This window comes from Mastigoproctus giganteus, chromosome 1 (genome assembly GCF_048544385.1).
Source record: "Mastigoproctus giganteus isolate SK-2022 chromosome 1, ASM4854438v1, whole genome shotgun sequence".
Classification (NCBI taxonomy): domain Eukaryota; kingdom Metazoa; phylum Arthropoda; class Arachnida; order Uropygi; family Thelyphonidae; genus Mastigoproctus; species Mastigoproctus giganteus.
In genome coordinates, this window is record NC_143575.1 from 152295744 (window position 1) to 152309807 (window position 14064).

Here is a 14064-nt window from a genome sequence, read left to right on the forward strand (position 1 = left end):
GCGTGCGTGCGTGCATCATCACTGGACTCAGGAAAGATTCTTTTGGATTGAAAAAGTGCCAATGTATCTCCTGTACATAAGGGCAGTTCTAAGAGTGTAGTGGGAAATTACCGACTGGTCAGTCAAACTTCACTAGTAGGGAAAATCATGGAGGCAGTGAATCAAGGGTGGAATTCAGGATCATATAAATAGAAATGAGATTTTGAAGGATATGCAGCATCTTTGACAAATCTGGTTAACTAGTTTGACAAGATCATTCATCAGCTGGATTTGGGGATTAATTTTGTAAGCTGGAACAGGTTGGTATCACAAGGAAAATCCTTAGATGGATGGCAGGATTGCTTCAGTGCAGGAGGCAAGAGGTTGCGATTAAGGGTTATTCCTTAGACTCGGTTAATGTAAGGAGTGGGGTTCCCCAAGGATCAGTATTGGAACCACTGTTGTTTATGATTTTTTTAAATGACATCGATGAAGGGATAGAGGGTGCGATGTCTAAATTTGCAGATGATGTAACGATTGGTCAGCTGGTCATTTGATCTGTCTGCATTTGATATTTCTCCAGCTTTCAATGTCTTGTTGTAGTACCTGTGTAGTTGCCTTTCACATTATTGCTGGGGAATGCCCACTACATTTGCGTCTACTGTGATCTTGTCCACTTCATAAGGAAAAATTAAATTGCTACTTATCTTGACATCAGCACACAGGTGGGCACGGACATTCACCAGGAGAAGAAGAGAATATGGAATGCCTTTGTTACTCAGTGGAAAGAGAGTTGGAATATTTGCCATAAGGACTGTATAACTTGTAAATTTTTTCCAAAAGTGAAAATCTTTGATAGACCTATCATCGAATGGTTCAAACCAAATCTCCAGGAAACCTTTCTCCTTACTGGCTATGGTTCCTTCCATAGCAAATTACATCGGCTTGACATCCAATAGATGCACTTTGCATACACAGCTAGGAGGAGACCTGGACACAGGTCATGCATGATTGTCCCATCTATCTCAATCTCAGGACAGATCTTCAGGAATGTAACCTCATCAAGACCAAGTAAACCTTTAATGTCTTTATGATGATTGCCATTAGATTGTTCAGGAATTGCAAGTGCCAAATCAACCAAAGACAACCGTTCAAGCAGCTACATGAAAGTATGCACCTCTAGCTGTACATTGTCCCCTTGCTCACCAGTTGAAGATGTCATTTTCTAGCTATGACCTCTGCTTCAAGCTCTAGTCCTAGACTCACTACTGGACTTGATCTCTGTATTACGATATTGCCACCTTTGATGTCTCCTTATATTGTGACTATGTCCTCAATCCATTTATGGATGCTCCCAATTTCCTTCATCACGCATATGCCAATAATCTTTTACAGATCTATCCTTTTCCTCAACCAGTGATAGTCACTTTGATGACTAAGCTTCACTTACGCACATATATAATTGGATGATATTGCTATGCCACATAGCTGTTATACTCTTGTGCACAACCACCATTTTCTAGACCTGAACCTTATCCTGGCTTCTTGGAAAATTCTTTTCCCACCTGTGACTGTGATTCCTTGCACCATCCGCTGATCTAGTTTCCAGGTGGGAACTGCTGGCAGCAGCTTATGCTGCTGTGTATCTTCTTGGGAAAGGGAATGACTGCTGCCTTCTCTATCTTACTGACCTAGTTTCAAGTTGTCTAGGTTGGATTGGTTAATGTATCTCCAGTGGCTTCCATCCTATGATTCTGCTCTACTGGAGGTCTAATTTGGATCCTATTTTTCCTCCCGTATGGTGGACTGCTCCTTGGCGACAGAGTGGATTACTTTCCTGGTCCATGGGTTTTCTATTCTCTTTGTGTATTGTTGACGTCTGGACTTGGTCCTGATGTAGGATACTGTATCTCTGCTGTTCTAGCAAGCGATCTTCATGCTTATATTTATTTCTTTAGCATGCTCTCTGGCCCACTTCATAATAAGAGGGCCATTCCAGCCCCCACCCTCCTTTAGGGTCCCTTTACCTACTGTAGGTTCCTGCTTCTCACTTTCATGGGGTAATCTTCTCTTTCTACCCCCCCCCCCTCCACTTTCTCTCCTGAGAGAAAGCAAGGGCCAGAGTTTAGGCAGCTAGTATGCATCCACCTACTGTTCTGATCTGGCTCCCCATGCCAATGGTCTAATATTGCACAGTAAGTTCTCCGGCCCTCCAGGTTCTTGCAGGTGTCCTCCCTTTTGACTTGGAGGTTATCCATCGAGGATTGAACTACTGCTTGTCGCGGGGAATCCCGGCTGCCGTCTTTGGACATACCATTGACGCCCGCACTGACTGTAAAGAAGAAACTAGCTGCCATGCTACTACAAATTTGGCAGACAAGATGGGAGGAGACGGACAAGGGCCTAATAACTATAAATAAATTATAAATTGACTACCTTGGGAATCATCAATAACCCCTACTGTACATGTGGAGAAATTTAAGATTGGGACCATCTTCTTTATAACTGCCCAATTTATGACGATCTTCGAGGAACACTATACACCAGACTCCAACACATACCTCAAGGACAGGAGCACCTGTTAATTTCTGAAGAACAATATTACAAATTATTAGAGTACACACAGAACCTCTTTGCTAGGCACAGGACTCTACAACCAACTCAAGCTAGGGATACAAACCTGTAAGGGACTTGCTCAAACTTGAAACAAAAAATCTGTACTTGACCGTTTTACCAGCATCAACTTGCTAACCCTGGAACATCCAGGGTAGGATTACCTGCTAACTCACCCACATGGTTGGGTAGGCTCCAGTGGTCTTGACCACTCCACCGCAAATATAAGTCACACTCAGCACTCTCTCTGAGTGGCTTTTCTACCCTTCTGGAGTTATCCCCTCCCCCCTTTTCTCCTGGTGGGGCATATGCTCCACTCTCAATTTAGGGGATGCCCTCACCTACATCCCCTTACTCTTACTTTCATCCCCCATCTTCTTCCGTACACCCTGTACTGCCGCACTCTACCTTATTTTTTATTTATTTTATTTTATTTTATTTTATTTTATTTTTTTTATACAGGGTGATTCACTACCAGTGCGACAAATTTGCAGGAGGTGTAGGGGGCACAAAGACGAATCGGAATCACATAGCATTGCAGGGTACGAAATGCCTTCGTCATGCGGTAGAGGACGTTGAACGGGAGGTCGTGTGAACAGCGATCCCGCTGGAAGTCAGCATTTGCGAACCGTTTCTGTTGGAGAAACCAAGTAGCAAAAGTCCTCCGGAGTGGATAATCCGCAGGCTCCAATGATTGGATGCGTTGCAGATGGTATGAACTCATTTGGTTTGTTGACAGTATCCTCCATACAGTGGATTGGGAAATACCCAATCGTTGGCCTATCGCTTGAGTACTTGTACTCGGATTGCCTTCTGCAAAACGTAGGACATCCTCCTCGTCTGGCGTCCTCGTCGTTCGCTCTCGATTCGTGGTACCTCTCGTGAAACAACCAGTCTCACGTAACCTTCTCGTCATACAATTCAAATCGTATGATGAGGAGCACGTCTGTGCGGGAAACGTTCCGGGTACACGCGCAGAGCGGCGCGCCCGTTACAGTCCGCAGCTCCATACGCGAGTTGCATGTCAGCCAGTTCAACGTTTGAATACTCGTCCATCGTACTGCCTCGGGAACCGGTTCGCAAATGCTGACTTCTAGCGGGATCGCTGTTCACGTGACCTCCCGTTCAACGTCCTCTACCGCATAAGGAAGGCATTTCGGACCCTGCAATGCTATGTGATTCCAATTCGTCTTTGTGCCCCCTAAACCTCCTGCAAGTTTGTCACACTGGTAGTGAATCACCCTGTATATATATTTTTTATTATTATTTATTTTTTTAAATATATTTTTATTTTAATTTATTTAATTTATTTTTATTTTTTATCATTAATATTATTATTATTTTTTAAATTTATTATTATTATTTTTTTTAATTGGTCTCTGTTCAGGAAGCTCAGGCGACCCTGACGGAGACCTGCCAGAGAATAATGGGCAGCCTGGCTACCTCCTAGTGGTGTGTGCGGGCAACGTGGGGTCCCATCAGGGATCCTGCGGCAAAATGCCAGGACACACAACAGAGCCCAACACAATACTACACATTCAACACACTACACTTTTTCTGGCATTTACAGTGTTCTGTATTTCTTCACAGTGTACATATGGCGCAGATGTGGCGCCCGTCCCTAACACTATGCACACTTAACATTACTTAACAAGTACGAGACAGTGCTGAAAAAAAAGCCGTGAGTTAGGGTTGAATTTGAAAGTGTCTGCAATTCTGCCAGACACGATAGGGGAGGGACTATATGATGAGAGCCTTGTCGATCAATTCTGCCCTGGAGAGATTGTGCAAGGCTCAAGGGGTAGAATTTTTCTCATATCAAAATTGGCCTCCGAAACACTTGTTCAGACAACACATACTGCATTAGGTGCTAATGCAGTATGATCTCAAACACCCTTGTAGCTCCTCTTCTCAAATAAGCTTTCTGCTCACTAATACTAGCCATGCAGAGAAAAATTTTGTAAGCGTGGTAAAGCATGTCTGGTCTACAGTAGAATTGCTACCTCTTCAGGTTTGACCTGGAGGCTTAGAGTGCATATCTTGTTTGGATTCCATCTTTTGTTTTAATTTTGCTAGATCATAGAATGGTAGATAAAAAAAAATAATAATAATAATTTCCCATTTGAGGAACTTATGATGTTGTACATTATTATATACATTTTTTATTTTATAATGTAACTTACAAAACTATTTAATACTTATTTTGTTCTACAGTGTTTTAAACTGGGAATTTAATAAAGTCCAGCTGGGTTTGTTGATTAGAAAACTGAAGCTAGCTGCAGTTGCAAACAAATTCACAATTACTTCATATTAGAAAAGTTGGATTGAGGAATATTGAGTTTCAAAAAAAAGGAAGCCAAAAAGTTCAGAGTGATCATGGAGTTGGGAGAATGATACAAGCGACAAATTAATTTGACAGGAATAGTGTAGAGAGATTTTAAGCCAAGGAGATTCCAATTAGGAAATCCATCTTGGAGATTCCAATTAGGAAATCTGACAAAGAATATCAGAATGGACATATACTCAAGTATACCACCTTTGAAGCAAAAGGAATCATTAAGTGAGTAATTTGGAATCATACAGTGCAAAGAAAGTATATTGTGTCAATCATTGTAGATTTTCTGCTTTTTTTTTTTTTTAATTTTTAATAGCTAACTTAAAATATCTGAAGTAATTTGTAATTCTGCTTTTCATTTTCTTCCAGAACTATGAAGTTCTGAATCTTGTAACAATGCCGAATGTACTCTTGAATGCAGATGAAACAGTGCTGAATGCAGAGAGATGCAGGTTTATTGCAGGAGATTGGTGTTTGGTAGAGGCATATCTTTCAGGATCTGCAAAGTAATGAAATTGAACTTGACTTTTATACTGAGATGTAATATGTTTTTTGTTTGTCAATAACAATACCTACCTCATTTGTCCACCCATTCACTTGGATGGACAGATGATGAGGATACGTATTTGTTTGTTTTTTTGTTGTAAAACTTGCTTACTTGCTTGTGTCATTTGCTAGTACTACTAATAATAACAGTAATTTGATTGAGTGTAATGTCACACCCATATATAGCTGAATAAGAATAATATGTATTTAAATTTTCACATTTGAAATTATTAAAATAATTTTTTTCCCCTTTTGTAATGCCAAATGGATTTCTTCATATGCTTCTAATTAATTATAAGTTCATTTGTTTTAAAATATTTGTTAATAGTGCTCCAGATATCAGCAAATCAACACTATTTTAGAATTTTTTGTAGGAAGCTAGTAAAGATTTCTTATTTTTGAATGTTATTCTCTGTGACTGAAAATAAGGAACATCTCTTAGCATTTGCCCTAGCATTAGTAGTGGCATATGATGGCAGAAAGCAAGCTTATACAGTATCAGCCAACACAAACTCCTTCCCATTCACACAGCCATTTGCTCCAAAAGTTTGTCCAGTCCTTCCTTGAATTTATTTAAGCTATCAGCTTCCACAAATACAGATTGAAGTTTGTTCCAGCAAACAACCACACGCTGGCTAAAGGCAAATTTCTGCACATCTATTAATTGTCTTTCCTCACTCTGAACTTATGTCCCTCAAGTGCATAATCTGAGAAACCAGAAATCCCATCAGCATTGAACTTGCTCAAACCATTGAATACCTTATACAAAGAGATAATCACCTCCTTATCCCTGCTAGCAAAGTTCCTGTATCTGACTGACAAAATCCCATGAGCTGTTCTGGCAACCTGTCTACACTGCTCTGAAAACTTCATATCTCATAGCACAATTACTCCCAGGTCTTTTTCATTCTCCATTACCCTGAGTGTTTGTAATACTGCACAGTTAGAACATTACTCTGGAGTTACTGCTATCAATATGCAGTACTTTGCATTTGTCAACGTTAAACTTCAGTTTTCAGCTCATCTGTCAAACTTTTCCAGATCCTGTTGCAGCAGTGTACTGTTGTTACTGCTATTAACAACCCTGCCAGCCTTTGTATCATCTGCAAATTTGGACATTGTGCCTGCTATACCTTCATCAATATCATTGATAAATATAGAAAACAACAATGGTCTTGACACCGAACCTTGGGGGACTCCACTAATAACATTAGTCCATGACAAGCAGTGTCCATTGATTATCACTCTCTGCCTTCTCCACTCAACCATCCTTTTATCCATAACAGCAACTTTCCCTTATACCATACTGCTCCAATTTGTACAGCAGCCTTCCAGAACAGAAGTTCAACTAACAGGTCTGTAATTACTGGTGTCACCCTTTGTGAATTGGGGACACATTTGCACATCTCCAGTCCATGGGGACCTCCACTGAGTCCAAGGAACCTTTCATAATTATGGCTAAGGGTTTGCTTACTTATTTACTGCCTCCTTTAATATAACTGGATAGATCCATTTTGCTTGCAGTGATTACAAAATCATTTAGCTCCCTGCCAGAGTTTGATAAACTTCTGGCCTCCACTTCCCTACAGATTTCCTCTTGTATGAACATAGATGCAAAATACTTATTCAGTTTGTAAGCTACCTGAGCAAGATCATCAATAGTTGAACCATCGATATCAAGTGGACCAATCTGATTCATCCCCTTCTTTCTAGAGTTTACATAAGTACAGAAGTCTCCTGTTTTTTCTTTGCATATTTTGCCAAAGATTTCTCGTAACCTGCCTTCACCTGCTTAATTCCTTTGTGACTTGATTAGAGACTAGCTTATATCTGCCATAGGCTTATGTGTTGCCTGATAATTTATATGCATCCCATGCATTTTTCTTCTGTGCCACTAGTCTCATAGCATTATAGCCAAAGTAGCTTATGCGCCATCAAACCCCCATAACAACAACTAATCTCATTAGCTCATCTGCCATCCATTTAGGGCTAAACTTTGAACAGTATTTCTTAGTTGGTATGAAAGGCCTATTAGCTTCCAAGATTAATTCGTTGAATGCTTCCCATTTAGAATTTGTTGTAAAATCATTAATTCCCACTGTTTAGACATTAAAAACTGACACCACCATAGTTACCTTTACGAAAGTAAAAAATCTAACCTTTACCCCTAATGGTGGTTACATCTTTTAGTAAATCCCACGTCAGAACACTGTGATCACTGCCACCTTGTGGTTCTTTTATCTGCAGATCCTTAATGCATGAATAATTACTGCTAATAATCAGATCAAGAGTATTACTCCCTCTGGTTGCCTCTATAACATGCTGTAGAAAACAGTCATCCAGTAAATCCACAAAAGTCATGCTAGTGTGTGAATGACCAATCCACAAGTTCCTGTCAATATATGAAAAGTTAAAATTCCCATTAACTCATTGTACTCATCAGAGCCATTAGGGCTATAGCAAATTCCTGCTCTCATTTTTGCTTTTCCAATGCTTATATCACATCAAACTGACTCAACATTGCAATGGTCGCCCTTGTCAACTGGATGCACTGCCTCAAATTTTGTGTGTTCATAACTACCCAACTCCCTTGCTATCCTGTCTGTTCTTTCTGTACAATTTAGTTGATAATTAAATGAAGTTGCAAGGTAGCAATTTCAGCCCTGGCTGTGTGATATTCACTCACAACTGGTGTTTTTTTTTTTTTTTTTTTTTTTATGAAAACTCCAAACACGAGATGTATTAGAACCTATAGTACTTAGTACCGTGCTTGGGTAGGAGGTTGAGAAGACAAAAGAAGATATTTGTTGACATTAGACTTGAACTTCTGTAGACTGTAATTTTCAGGAAATATGTACGAAGGAAGGTTGTTCCAGAAAACGGCAGTTGAATGAATAAACGAGGAAGATGAAAAGTTGGTTCTGTGAGTTTGAAGTTGGACAGTAAATGGATGTTGGCTGGTGGCGGCACGTGTTCGGACTGTTTTGAAAGAGAGAGTGGGAATTGTAGAAGCGAATTCAGAAGAACAGTGCCCATGGAAGTATCTGTAGAAAAGGCATGCAGCAGAAACAGTATGTTTATGAGACAGCGAGTAAAGAGTCTGTTAGAGAGGAGTCATTAATTAACCTAACTACCCTCTTCTGAATGGAATCCAGAAGTCTGAGAGAAGTTTTGGGGGCACCGCCCCAGATGTGGGAACAATATTCCATGGTACAGCAGATTTGCACAGAGTGTGAACAGCTGTTTGGAAGAAAAGTAACCCCGAGAGCAAAATAGAAAACCAAGTTTTTTTAGATATTGTAATATGCTTGGCACAAGCACATTACAATATTTGTAATGTGCTTGTGCCAAGAGAGATTAGAAGTCAGGGTAATCCAAAAAAAGAGATATATCATTTTGCCCAGAAATTGGAGTTCACCAAAGATAAGCATAGGAGCAGAAGAATCCTTTTTGCGAGATATAAGACAAGACTGAGTTTTAGGAGGATGGAAATCAACTAAGTTGTCTTTGCCCCACTGGAGAATTACCTGAAGATCTACATTTAAGGAATTGGTAGCAGATTTTCGAAAAGTTGAAGCTGATTGAGCAGGGCAAGGTTTCTCAAAATGGAAAGTGGAATGCAACGTGCTATCATCGGGAAAACTATGGATAGGATTTCCGGTCAATGAAAGAAGTTCATTAATATACAAGAGGAAAAGAGTGGGGGAAAGAACTGAACTTTGAGGGACACCAGCATTAGTGGAAAAGTTAGAAGACAGAGTCATCTACCATCACCCTCAGTGAGCGATCAGAGAGAAAACTGGATAACCAATTCCAAAAAGCAGTTGGCAAACCATAAGATGGAAGCTGGTTTAGGAGACCTTTATGCAAAACATGATCGAAAGCCTTTGAGATGTCAAGAGCAACTGTTTGTGTTTCCCTGAACCTTTCCATTGAATTAGTCCATGAATGGGTAACATAAGCCAGAATATCACCAGTGGATCGACACTGACAGAATCCATACTGGCGATCATTGATCAGACAGGTATCTAGATAGTTTAAGAGTTGGCGGGTAATTGATATCTCCACTACTTTAGAAAGAGTAGAAGTAATTACAATTGGACGATAATTTGATGGGACGGATTTGTCACCCTTTTAAGGAACTTAACTGGCTGGATATGAGCAAATTTCCAAGCAGAAGGAAAAACATCTTTGGAATAAGAAAGTGAAAAAAGGCGGCAAAGAACAGGAGTAAGTTCAGGAGCACAGGTTTTGACAACAAGTAGAGAAATACCATCAGGACCTGGAGCTTTCTTAGCTTCAATATTCGTCAAAATCATTTTGACGGAAGACCACAGGAGGCATTGAATGGAGCGTGTTGGGAATGGTGGGGGGAGTTTTACCAAGGAGTTGGAAGAAAAATGAGATGCTAGCAGGTCAGCTTTATCCTTGGCTGAAGTGACAACAGAACCTTCTGGTTTTGACAGAGAGGGGAGCAGAGAAGGGCAAAAGTTGTGACCAATAACTTTGGCAAGAGACCAGAATGCTCGGCTACCACTATTGCAAGAAGCAAGTTTTGTACTCGTAGCCTGTTCAAAATATAGTTTGGACTGATTAATAACTGCTTTACAATTGTTGCAAGCTTTGGTGTAGGCAGAAAATGAATCTGAAGATTTGGAAACAAGACATTTACAATATGCAACATTCTTCCCTTGTACAGCCTAAGCACATTTATTGGAAAACAAGGTTTAGATAAAGGACTAGATTTTAAAGTGGAGTGTGGAATAAAGGATTCTATTCCTACAAGAATAATTTCACTGACATGATCTGAGCAAATGTTGACATTAGAAGTTTTGAAACAGTAATCTGACCAAGGTAAAGAAGAAGAAAAGAAATCTCGCAGGTCATCCCATTTCACATTCTTGTAATGCCAAACAATACGAAGTTGGGAATAGCCATGAGATAAAGGCTCCATTGGAGAAGAGACAATGACCAAGTTGTGATCTGATGTGCCTAAAGGACCACTCACTTCGACCGTGTATTTAGAAGGGTTGTTTGTAAAAAAAAAGATCAAGAATGTTGGCTGCATGGTTAGGATTGTCCGGTATTCTTGTAGGTAAATGAACAATCTGTGCAAGGTCATTAGTAATTGCTAAAGCCTCAGCATCTTGACCAATTGGGTCGGTGTGACTAGAAAACGGAAGCCAGCTGGAGTTGTGAACATTAAAATCACCAACCTGCCGCTACTGTTTTGGTGGTGTTGGTTGCAGCGTCAGCTGTTGGCTCGAACTCATAAACACCGGTAAGCCATTCCCACTTGTTTTTCTGCATTTATTATTATAACTTAATCACATTTAGCCCCAGCCATGGTTCTAATGCATAAAGGAAGTGTCTCTCTGTTGTAAAGCGCAAACACTGTACATTGTCCGTAACAGATAAAGTGGAATTTCCGAAAAAACTCGATAGCTGTTTGTCTGTGAGACGTTTAACTCTGCCTAATTGTAAATTCCAGCAATTTCTCTCAGTTCCTCTTATTTTAGTAATTTTCTTTCAGCCATTCCTTTTTAGATTTTTTTTTTTTTTACAACACACTTGTACAAACTTGCGGAAAAACACAACACAATATGATGGACAATACAGCGTACTAATGAACCTTTTTTTTACAAAATCTCTAACAATATTGACAAACTTATTGCGACGTTTTAGAGTTTATTTTATTGCAATTAGGTTTATTGCAGCGCTCGCCATGCATGCAATAAACTAATCACAAATAACCTTTATCTGTATGCCTTAATAGTGTCACACGTATAGCCGACACAGCTTCTCAAGAAATGAAGTAACCTACTGGGCCACATATATGCAACATAAAAAAAGATCGGGGTTTCTTTTTTTATATATACAGGGTGTCTCAAAAATATTGTTACAAACGTTTAGGGTAGGTAGGTAACTTCTAAAGGAATGTGAATCGCATAGGAACCCATAACCGAAAACATCATGGGAAAGTAGTACCAGAGGCACAAGAAGCAGAAATGACACAAGACAGTAATTAGTGGCAAACATTTATTTGACATAATATTAACAATGGGGTACAAGATGGATGCATTTCATGATGTTACAACGGATGCTCGAATGTTCCACCCTGAGACGCGATGGATGCGTGACACCGACGCAGCATGGATTGGCAGACACAGTTGAATACACCTGGAGTTTCTTTGACAGTAGCAGCAGCACAGACAAGTCTTACCACGAGATCCATTTCCGTCTCCACAGGCGATTCATACACGATAGATTTGAGGGCCTCCCACAGAAAGAAATCAAGACTCGATAAATCCAGGTGAGCGTGGGGGCCAGGCAATGGGTCCACCACCGCCACTCCATTGACGCCCAAAACGCCTGTTCCAAATGGTCATGAACACACCTTCCATAATGGGATGGCGCCCCGTCATGTTGAAACCAAATGTTACATCTCGCATTTACTGGAACATCATCAAGTAACGCTGGTAGAACTTGTTCAAGAAAGATCCAATATTTAGCGGAGTTCATGCGGGATGATAACAGGTATGGGCCGACTAAGCAGTCACCAACCATACCTGCCCACACATTTATTGCGAAGCGATGTTGTGCCGCTGGGGGCGCACACCATCTGGGCCCTCTGCTAATCCATACACAAGGTGCATGTCTGCCAGCTCACAGTTCGTATATCGATGCATGCTCTTTGTGCGGTGACTACTGCTTGAATGAGTAAACCAGAAATTTTCCCTCTCGCGACCTGATGAACGGCGCCGTGTACCGACTTACGGTGACGTTTCCGGTTATGGGTTCCTATGCGATTCACATTCCTTTGGCTGTTACCTACCTCCCCTAAAAGTTTGTACCAATATTTTTGAGACACCCTGTATATATATATATATATATATATATATATATATATATAAGCAAAAAAACGACAACACTGACATTACAATATTTATTTTAAAATTACTAATCAAATTATTTGCTAAATATTTTTTGCCCCTGGGGAATTTTTTTTTAAACTAGCTTGGCAGTCAATTTGTTAAAGGTAGGATGAGGTGGTTAGCTGTTGGGTAAACTATATGTGCTAAAATAACCACCGGCAATCCAGCAAACTCCCACAATTCCCAACGCTGCCGGATTAGTGATGGTCGACCTGTAATTATAAATTATTTTATTTACTTTTATTCAGTCCCTCATTCTTCAAAAATCTATACCTATAATAATAATAAACAACATTAATAATACTGACTGGGGTGCTTGTGCAGTTTAAGGTGTGGATCTAAGACTTGGGAGAACGCAGGTTCGATTTCAGGCCAGTTACTCTGACTGGAGTTTTACATGGTTTTCTCCAGATAAATACCTTTGAAAATCAGGACCCATGCGCAACCTTCTCTTCCTTCTAGAGCCTGGCATTAGATTCGTCACCCCATCCCTAAAGGCCCTTCCTGACCTAGCAAACCCTTATAGTAGGCTACTGCTATACTTAGGGATTGGCCTTGACCCACCACAGGCTGTCGTGCCACGGGAAGGAAAGCTACTAATAATAAGAAGAGTCCATCATTCAATGTTTGCACCTGACTCCGTGAAATATTCAGCCATCCCTGATTACATCAGCTTACTCAATCCATTTAGAGATATTAGCATTAGCAGTAGTAGAGACATATGATGCAAGAAAGCAAGCTTATGCAGCATCAGCCAAAAAAAAAAAAAAAAAAAAAAAACACTTCCACTTCACCCCTCCATTCGTTCGAAATACCCATCCAGCTGAGCCTTAAATTTATTTAGGCTATCAACTTCCACAACAAGGGATGGAAGTCTGTTCCACCAACCAACCAACTACCCCGCTGGTTAAAGGCAAATTTCCGCACATCTATCCTACATCTGTCTTTCCTCAATTTGAATTTATGCCCTCTCAGGTGATTATTCTGAGCAAGAGGCAGAATCTCGTCAGCATTGAGCATGCTCAAACCATTCAAGGCTTTATACACCTCTATCAGATCACTTCGCCAGTGCCTAGTCTCCAGACATTGTAATTTACAAAACTTAAGCCTTTTTTCATAAGAGCAACCCTTTGTTCCATTCACTAATCTTGTTGCCCTTCTCTGTACTCGTTCCAGCAGCTCTACATCCTTTTTGAAATGAGGCCTCCAGACCTGTATACAGTACTCAAGGCGTGGCCTGACCATTGCCTTATACAGGGGAATAATCACCTCCTTATCCCTGCTAGAAAAATTCCTGTATATCATTGACAAGACACCATGAGCTACTCTTGCAGCCTGTCTGCACTGTCAGAGAACTTCATATCTGCCTGCACAATTAACCCCAGGTCCTTTTCATTCTCTACCACTGTCAGTGTAGTACCACAGAGTTGATACGTTGCTCTGGGGTTGCTGTTTCCCATATGTAGTACTTTACATTTGTCAATGTTAAACTTCATTTGCCACCTCTCAGCCCATATGCTCAACCTTTCCAGATCCTGTTGCAGCAGCAGCATAGCGTCAGTAGTGTCCTTAACAACCCTGCCAACCTTTGTATCGTCTGCAAACTTGGACATTAAGCTTGATATACCATCATCAATATTATTTATAAATACAGAA

The 14064-nt window shown here is 40.4% G+C and overlaps 1 protein-coding gene across 3 annotated transcripts in view; it reads left to right on the forward strand.

Annotated features, from left to right (window-relative positions):
- LOC150091200 (histidine protein methyltransferase 1 homolog) overlaps positions 1-14064 on the forward strand; it is a 132104-nt gene that overhangs the window by 70874 nt on the left and 47166 nt on the right. For all 3 annotated transcript variants that reach the window (XM_090382748.1, XM_090382739.1, XM_090382755.1), the window contains exon 5: positions 5297-5433. In XM_090382748.1, the coding sequence (XP_090238874.1) occupies positions 5297-5433 (137 nt within the window). The remainder of the gene's footprint in view (positions 1-5296; positions 5434-14064) is intronic.